Source organism: Phoxinus phoxinus, assembly GCF_949152265.1.
Source record: "Phoxinus phoxinus genome assembly, chromosome: 6".
Lineage (NCBI taxonomy): Eukaryota > Metazoa > Chordata > Actinopteri > Cypriniformes > Leuciscidae > Phoxinus > Phoxinus phoxinus.
In genome coordinates, this window is record NC_136881.1 from 8,126,070 (window position 1) to 8,135,876 (window position 9,807).

The following is a 9,807-nucleotide window of genomic DNA, read 5'->3' on the forward strand; positions in this document are numbered from 1 at the left end:
GAAATTTGAAGTCATTATTCATTGATAATCTTCAACATAAATATGACTTTTGAATACTTGGAATATAATGTCATTGGACAGTAAGTCATATGGACCGCTTTTATGGTGACTTTTAGGGGGCCTGACAGAAAAGTAGTAACAATGAACCATTGTTGTATGGGGGGAAAAAATATTTGTTTAAAATATTATTTTTGTGTGTTCTACAGGAAAAGTAACATATTGGTTTGGAATGAAATGAGGGTGAGTAAAGTTTTATTTATTCAGAATTTACATAATCTTAATATAATGTGTGTTTATATAGCTACTGTATATGTAATACTCCATATTCTGAGTTTTGATAAATTGACAAATGTTACCTTAAAAAAATCTAAGCTCTTTGGAATTGTTATATTATGCAAAGCAATAAAGGGATTTTAAACGAGGTGGACCTGAACAGTTGACATCAACTTTAAATGATAATTGTAACAGACAATTTGCATACATTTACATCTACAGGAGTATTTACATGCATCATTCACAGAGGAGGGGGATGGGGGAGTTTGTAATATATTTCATTTATATTAAATATATATTTTCTGAACTAAATACTTAGAATATTTATAGTTAGACAGTTTGTTTTCATATAAATGCTAATAGTATTAGTCTTATAACAGTGACATTGACTAACACAAAAGATCTGGATGCAAATGCATTAGTTTTCAGATCATTTTAGGCCAAACACAAAGGCTTAAAAGGACTGCAACTACTAGCAAGTTTAAGATAAACAGAACACCGTTTTCAATTTCGTTACTTTTTTTTTTGTCACACATCGGTGCAGCGATAAAAGGAATTGGAGAGCAGCTCACTGTTGGGAAAGGCTGTGCAAAAGGCCGGTCTAATCTCCATCATTAAACCCACGTAATATATCACAGCCAAACTCTCATAGACAGCTTCTACCCCGCTGCTTGGTAAATATATTAAAAACACACATTTTCTAAGACTAAAGCACAGAAACATGGCAAAACACACACACAGTATATGCCAATATATATCACAGCCGTATGCCCTCGGCCAACTGTGAACCTTTTGCTGCATAAGTATATTAAAATACAAAAACACACAAATATGCACACACTTTCTCTGGGGCACAAAAACAGATGCACACACCGTTAGATTTGTTATGTTATGTATATACTATATCTGCCTAGTTTGTTTATTGGTATGACAGAAGTTTGCAAAAATGCATTTGGCCAGAAAATTAATGTGATTTCTCATGACAAGATATTTCAACATGCATCAATTGTTAGCTGTATTCAGAATAATTAGTACATACACAGTGTGATGGACAGACTGCCGTAAACACACCATTAGAGTCACTGTTTCTGACTTGAGGGCTTCATCTGTTAGTCACAACAAACATGAGAGGCTCAGTCAAAAGTGAATGTGAGCATTTTAATGACTCCCTTGCACAGTGTTGTGTCCACTTATTAAACAAGTGTACATAAATTTGTACATATTTAAACATGCAAAAACAGAGTGTGTTGGAACAGAGGGAGAGTTACAAATGTGTCGCTCTGACTGGGTTTATATAGTTCATCCAAAAAATCATTTTCTTGCCTCATGTCATGTCCAAACCCATGATGCTCTTGTTTAATAGGACATCAAGCTAAACAATTCTACAAAACAGAATTTGTCTTGGAATAAACTCATGGTGGGTTTTTAAAATAATGACAGAACACTGGAGAATAACACTATGTGTCAGAGTCGTTCTCCATTCAGCAGTGAATTGTAACCGGTCTTAATTGACTCGCTCCAAGCAGGACTCGAATCGGTGTCTCTGGGAGAGCTAACAAGGGTGCTAAAGAACGCAGCCGCTAGCGTCAATTGCTAGAGCGCCTCCTGAGCCCAGGGGAGTGAGGTTTACACGCACAGTTCTTACTGGCCTATGTACGTTACACTCCCCCCCTAAACCTCACTTCCATCTGGGTCACGGCACCAAATGTAACCGGTCCTCTCGGCACCAAATATAACCGGTCCTACTCGACCCACTCGATCTGGCGTCTCCGTATCCTGATAGAATCTTATTTGTTAGTTAAAAAAAAGAAGAAGTTTAAACTGCCTTAAAGTTTGAAGTTTGAGAAGTTTTATAGGGCTTATATATATTTCAGGGTGGAAGAACCCATCATTGCCCAGAATGCAGAACCTGTGTTAAATTCCTGTTTTCCAATTGCAATTCAGTAAATTTCTCTTGTCATTCTACAATGCCTTCACTACAGAAAAAAATAAATTAAATAACAACACATTGATATCAGCAAAATCTAAATATTACTGTAAACAAACAATTATGTAACAGAATGTAACACAATTAATAAAGCACTGAACACATTGAAGATACATAACATACAAAAATGTCAAACCATTGTTTTTACCAAACGCAGCAATTAATAAATTACAGACAATGAAACTGCGACATTTAACCTATAACACATTTGTTTTATATTGTTGCCTTACTGGTTGTATTGTTTTTTTGTTTGCTTGTTTTTTAACCCAAAAATTGAATGGTGCAGTTTGATAAAAATCATAAAGCATGGATAGTTTTTTTTTCTTTATTCAACCGAACCTAACCATCGCGATTCATGTCTCTCCCCCTCTTCCCTATCGAGAACTCTGAACATGTGGGTTTGGCTTGTGTGGATGGATGTGATTCAGTCGCGAGCGTCAGAGAGACGGTTGAGCTCCACAGCCCACCTCACCTGAAACCTTTCATTCAGGAAAACATATTGATTGAAAAAGCAAACAGAAGAACTTGTACTTGTTTATTTTTTTTATCAATGTATAGCTACAAACCATTTCTAAAGATCTCTATTTAACTGACGGTGATGTATCCTGACTCGCACGACGTATTATTGGAGACGGTGAGGTGAATGCGTTGCCTGGACATTGGTAAGTCATTCCAATATAATCCATTGTTAGTCCAAACACGTATTTTCATCAAACGGGCATTAATAATACAGAACATTTGTACGTTTCGCAATTTCTTCTTCGTTTATTTTGTGCGCCTCGTGCGCTCCTTCACAAACCATTTCGCCGTAGGTGTCCGTGTCCTGGGAAGTGTGCCATGAAGTTTCCACGGACTCCGGTGTGTGTTTATGTCTCCTAGTGATAATGGTTTCATGTACCTATTTGTCTCTCAGATAAAGACGCTGGAGGAGTGTGTTCGAGCGCAGGCAAGCCGTGCGTAATGAGTTTTTAACCCGCAGAATACATTTTACCTCAGTGAAAGTGACCTGACAAGTTGCCTCAGAATAAGTCGATACGGCTTCTTTTGCTGTTGGAAATTAAACAATATGGTCACGTCAAGGTTTTTTTTTTTTTTATCCCGACAGACTCTCTGAGAGGATATAAAATATTCATACCCCGGGATGGAGATCCGTATTATCCGGTAGTTATTTAATAGGCTAACTAGTAAGTATGATGTAAATTCGAAATAGGCTAATTTCTAATATATTTAATTTCTTTAATATAGCCTATGCTAATAATTTATTTTCATATATTATTACAGTGTTTTACAATTATTTAAGGAAAGATTTCCAAAAACCCGATTAGTTCTTCAAGCCTTGTCATATACAGTCGTGATAAACAGTCCAAACTTGTCACTTTGTTTAATAGCATTTTATACTTTTTTGTGTGAATTTTTGTATAATGTTTACTATTTTCTGTATATACCGGTATTTTATTGCCTGATCTATCTATCTATCTATCTATCTATCTATCTATCTATCTATCTATCTATCTATCTATCTATTATCTATCTATCTCTCCATCCACCCACCCGACTTCTTCCATCCATCCATCCATCCATCTATCTGAAAAGATTTCTAATGTCACTTCAAACCTGTGTTTTCAGGTTGTCAAAACTAAGGACAGCTTGGTCTTTCTCCAAAATCTAGCATGGCCACGTGTTAAATGGATTCCCTCAGCTTAATCAATGGCTCCTCTGGGAGCAAAGACCCGGCCATTTGGGAGGATTCACCTGACATGTCTCTGAACCATCCTCTGCTAGAGCTGGGGGACAGCACCAAGCTTCTCGGGGTCCAGGTGGTTCTGATTTTGGCGTACTCGACCATCATCCTTTTGGGCGTTGTGGGTAACTCCCTGGTGATTTATGTGGTTTGCAAATTTAAGACACTTCGTACCGTCACCAACTTCTTCATTGCAAACCTAGCCGTGGCCGATCTACTCGTCAATACGTTGTGTCTCCCGTTCACGCTGGCTTACACTCTCCTCAGGGAATGGAAGTTTGGACAAGTGCTTTGTTTCACTCTGCCGTACGCTCAAGGTCTCGCCGTCCACGTCTCTACAATTACATTGAATGTAATTGCACTGGACCGGCATAGATGCATCGTTTACCATCTAGACACTCGAATGTCAAAGGACACCTGCTTTCTGGTCATTGCCATCACCTGGGTAGTAAGTGCCGTTTTGGCGAGCCCACTGGCCATATTCAGAGAGTATGGGATTGTAGAGCTTTCTCCAGATGACTCCATTGAGGTTTGTGGAGAGAAATGGCCTGACAGTAGTACAGACAGCACTCTATACTCGTGAGTATCAAACATGCATATTTTAATGAACGCATTATTACAGTTTTCTCATGCCCTCAAGATGCCGCAAATGTATGCTGTGTTCATTTATCAAGTGCCACTGTTTCACAATTGCACTGAAAGCTCAAAGATCTGCATATATTATAGATAAATATTCATATTTGTGATGATTGAAACTTTGACATCTATGTAAACAGACATCTAGATTTTGATAATCTGAAAGATTGTGAATTAAATAGAATTTGATTCAAGATTGCTGTATATGCTTATAGTTTTACTCTCCATTTTTGTCTTTGAAAGCCTTGTTTGTTCCGTTACACATAAATTACAGCTAAAATGAGTCATGGCACGGCAGAAGTACATGTTTTATGAAATCATCTTTAACAATAGCATAATGACATTCTTCAGCTGAACTTACATCGATGACGGCTGTGTTTTCTTTCTCCAGAATCTCCACGCTGCTGCTGCAATATATATTGCCTCTGGCTATCATCTCTTTTGCCTATATCCGTATCTGGAGTAAACTCCGCAATCATGTCAGCCCAGTTGGTCGCAGCGACAGGCACCACCGCCGCCGCAAGACAACCAAGATGCTGGTAACCATGGTGTGTGCAGTTACCAACTTTACGAAGTGAATATTATATCATTCCTGCATCTTCGTATTTTTTTGCAATTTCACACATAGAAGACAGCAAAAAGCCTATATGTGTGTGTATCACACATAGAAGACAGCAAAAAGCCTGTGTGTGTGTGTGTGTGTGTGTGTGTGTGCGTATACATATATATATATATATATACACACACACACACACACACACACACACACACACACACACACACACACACACACACACACAGTATATACACACACACACACACACACCTGTATGTTATTCTATGGAATGTTTATTATGGATTATGAAAAGGCAAGGCAAGTTTATTTATATAGCACATTTCATACACAATGGTAATTCAAAGTGCTTTACATAGAAGTTATTAAAATAATGAAAAGAACTAAAAATGACAATAGAAGGTAAAAAAAAAAAAGTTGAAAAGGCTGATATTTGGCAATGTTCAGACCAGTGTTGGGTGTAATACATTACTAAGTATTTAATTACTGTAATTTAGTTAATTTACTTGAAAAAGTAAAGTGAGGGATTACTCTTAATTTTTCTTTAATTTAATACAGTTACTTCTGATGTAATTGCATTAAATACTGTAGACTATAGATATTCTATGTAAAACAATAGTGGATTGAGCATCAAAATGTATTGTCTAATGTTAAAATGTATGTTTATAATGTAATCATATCCCTTTAAATACTTTGGTCAGTTAAAGAATAATTTATGAAATGTTGTTATCTATTTGAAAGAATTAATAGAGCAGTTTCATATATATCTTTGTATTGTTCAACTGGTCGAGATTGATGAGGGATTTAGAAAGTAATCAGTAATAAGTAATGCAATACATTTTAGAGAGAGTAAGTTGTAAAGGAATCTAATTACACTGTTAAATATGTAATTAGTAGCTAGTAATTCATTACTTTTTTAGAGTAACTTCAAGGTCAAGATTATTGAAAGCCTTCCAATAAACTTGACATGAGCAAATATCGCTTGCATCGGCCATTATGTCAGCCTATCACTAACACATTCATAACCTGGATTTCTACAGTAGATGTGTTCTGATGTTCACAACAAGGACCTTGCACATTTTTAGTTAGTGTACTTTCTCTGTTTATTCTCTTGAGCCAGGACTGCTAGAACAGCATGCTTCTTCCCCAAGAGCATTTCCACATAAGAAGCAGCTTTCTGTAACCCAAATATTTCAGAGCTATTTTCTTCACAGTTGTTTTGAAAGAGGTTATAGTTGGGAATAATATAAATAGAGAATTATAAGTAGAGCAATCAGGTCGTGGTACAGCGCGCATGCACATAACAGATATCCTCTCACCCGGTCTGTTGCAGGTTGTGGTGTTTGCAGTCAGCTGGTTGCCTTTTCACGCCTTCCAACTCGCCATTGACATTGACCACGGCGTGTTGGACATGAAGAACTTCCGGCTTCTTTACACAGTTTTCCACATTGTGGCCATGTGCTCAACATTCGCCAACCCACTGGTGTATGGTTGGATGAACCGTAACTACCGCAGCGCCTTTGTTGCAGTCTTCCGTTGCAAGGAACGGCTTGATTCGTTGCACATCGAGGGCCAGGCTGCCCCAGCGGTTCGCAGCAAACCAAAAAAGGCTTTGGAAGCTCAAGATATGGTGACGACACATCTCAACGCAACTGATGTCTGAGGTGACAACAGTAAACTATCTACCGGTATCTATTAGATACGTTCTATCTATTATTCTGTCTATCTAAGAATAATTAATATATCTATCTATCTATCTATCTATCTATCTATCTATCTATCTATCTATCTATCTATTTTAGGGGTGGGAATTGGCAAAAATGTGACGATTTGATAGTACTGCGATATTTGGGCCACGATTCAATATTATTGTGATTTCTAACATATTGCGATACAGCAAGTATTGCGTTTCGATTCTGCGTCTGCGATATATTGCGATTCATGCCCACCATAATATTCAAAGGCATTACAACAAATGAGGAAAATAAGACTACTCAACTCATTAACTGATATACAAAAATACAAAAACCTTTATATATATATATATATATATATATCATTTTAACTGAACTTAAACTGAACTGGTGGTGCTTTGCCTGGTTCATATTGCACAATTTGTTTGTCTGTTACGATAGTCACTGTGTCAGATTACGCGATTTTGACTCCTAAAATCTTGTCGTGTCGTGGACAAGAAACACGTCAGACTACACGTTGCTTTCCGACCATCTATCGCGTGCCGTCACACATTCACTCGCACACATACATACACACGCACTCACTCACACACACACACACACACACACACACACACACACACACACTCTCTCGCACACACTCTCTCGCACTCACTCACTCACACACGTGACACAAACGCACACATGCTCACTCACACAAGCACATGCGCGCACACACACACACTCACTAGCGCACACACTCTCTCTTTCACTCACTCACTCGTCGTGGAGGACCGGGAAAAAATGTTCACAAAATATCGCAATACTAAACAGAATCGATTTTTTCCTCACCACTAATATATAAATATATATCTATCTGTATGTCTGTCTATTTTAAAATTGTTCTATTATTCTGTCTGTCTATATCTATAAACTGTCCCTCTTTCTATTTACATGTTTTAGGTGAGGATACTGAAAGGATTCCTGATGTGAACTCAACACTGTCGAGGATTCATAGTGGTGGATTCATTGCATCTCCCTGGTGATTTATGTGGTCTCCAAATCTAAGAAACGTCATAACATCACCAATTTTTTCTTTGGCACACCTTGCCAAGGCTGATCTGCTTATCATCATGGTTTGTTTCCCATCCATGCTGGTTTACACTACACTGTGGGAATGGAGTTTGGAAGTGCTTTATTTCACTCTACTGTATGTTCAAGGTCTTGCTGTCCATGTCCCTGTTACATGAAATTGTGCTGGTGGCATCTTTGCAACAATGTGACCTAGCTAAATTCTACACTGTGAGTTCAATAAAAGAGCACAGATGAGTTGAGCTCTTCACGTTTAGAGGATATTCTCATCATCTTCATCAATGCATCTACACAAAGATCTATGAGGTGACTGAATGGGAGATAATCTAACATATATACTTGAAATAAGAACATTTTAAACATTATTTCTGGATCTTGCTGTGTGGATGCTTCTCCATTGCTAGGAAAGACAACTGGGCAGAGTTTTGTTCATCGTTGAAGAAGGTTCCTCATCATGAAACAGTTTTGGGTGTTGTCATACAACAATTTTGTGCACCTTAGATCTATAACCTCACAATGGCTCTGTAGCTGTTTAGCAGTCATCATCTCGTGTGGACTTACAGGCGGTCGAACATTCAAATGGCTCTGGAAAGTGTTAACAGCAAATTGCATCTCCTTTCATCTGAAAGTAATTTGCACAGAGGAATAGTGTGCCGGCACTCCTTTAGACTAACAACAGCACAAAGACAGGGAGATGTGTCTACCCCTGCGGTTTGAATGTTTCAACACATAGATCTGTATTATCCTCCATTAAAACCTCGAAGGACGGTCTGTCGGTTCAATACTCTTCATATTAAAATATTAAGAATGTGTTTCATATAAAATACAGCACAAAGAATTATCATTGACAGTACCTGATGGATAAAAGTGCACTTGCTAGTTCACTTTTAAAAGCATAGCCCTAGTAATGGGATGTCATGTGACAACATGGGGAAAAAAAGGAAAAAAACACAACATTGTACAGGTAATGGAAATGTGCTTTCTACTGTATGTTGTTCTCTTCTGTAAAGCTATCACCATGACAAATGAATGTAATTACATGGCATATATATATATATATATATATATATATATATATATATATATATATATATATATATATATATATATATATAACATCTGACTCACAATATGTTTATTAATAGGAATTGATCTACCAACACAAGAATATTTCCCTATCTTCTCCAATTTCCTGAAGGAAAATCGATCCCCAAGCTGCTTTAAGCAAAAAGTGATGACTTATACGAGTTATAGGATTTCTGATGTATTACTATTGACATGCCTGTCCACAGTAGAACCAAATTACTCCTTTTAACCTACATTGTCTGCAGGAAATGAGAATGCCACGTTTAATTAGCACTATGGGCTTCTGTGTGGATCCAACTGGGGTGTGAATTGAGAATTATTCATAAGATAAACCAGCATCAAATTTTAATAGTGTCATTTGTGTTCAAGGAATATTCTGGGTTTTGTAGTTAAAAGCTTTCTAGCCATAGAAAATCATTTTGACATGTTCTTTAGTATGTAAAAACCAACAAGAATACATTTACAATGGAAGTCTAACAGGCAGTACATTGGATAAACATTTAAAAACACTAATCATTTTAAAGTTGACCATTTAAAAATATCTTAATGTCTAACATTCACATGATTCGTGCAACAGTAGCCTACCAGAAAAGGACTGTTTACAAGAAGAGTTCACTCATAGGAATTACATCTGTTACGCATAACCAGAAATTAATCTGCCGAGAAAAATAGTTCCAGTGCTATAGGACAATTAAAGTCAACATGAAACGGAAGTCGCAATAGTTTTTTATTTCCTATTTTGATG

The 9,807-nt window shown here is 37.1% G+C and overlaps 1 protein-coding gene across 4 annotated transcripts; it reads left to right on the forward strand.

Moving 5' to 3' along the window:
- Positions 1-205: 205 nt before the first annotated feature.
- On the forward strand, positions 206-8,957 carry npy2rl (neuropeptide Y receptor Y2, like). 4 transcript variants are annotated; one of them, XM_079614958.1, is made up of 5 exons: positions 206-240; positions 3,887-4,580; positions 5,029-5,185; positions 6,545-6,875; positions 7,848-8,957. In XM_079614958.1, the coding sequence occupies exons 2-4, from the start codon at positions 3,946-3,948 to the stop codon at positions 6,872-6,874; spliced, it is 1,122 nt and encodes a 373-aa protein (XP_079471084.1). In that variant the 5' UTR covers positions 206-240; positions 3,887-3,945; the 3' UTR covers position 6,875; positions 7,848-8,957. The 4 variants fall into 4 exon arrangements, with proteins under 4 accessions (XP_079471084.1, XP_079471083.1, XP_079471086.1 ...); XM_079614957.1 differs by lacking the exon at positions 206-240 and adding an exon at positions 2,375-2,922; XM_079614960.1 differs by lacking the exon at positions 206-240 and adding an exon at positions 2,649-2,922 and having other exon boundaries at positions 6,545-6,899; positions 7,848-8,231.
- Positions 8,958-9,807: the final 850 nt, after the last annotated feature.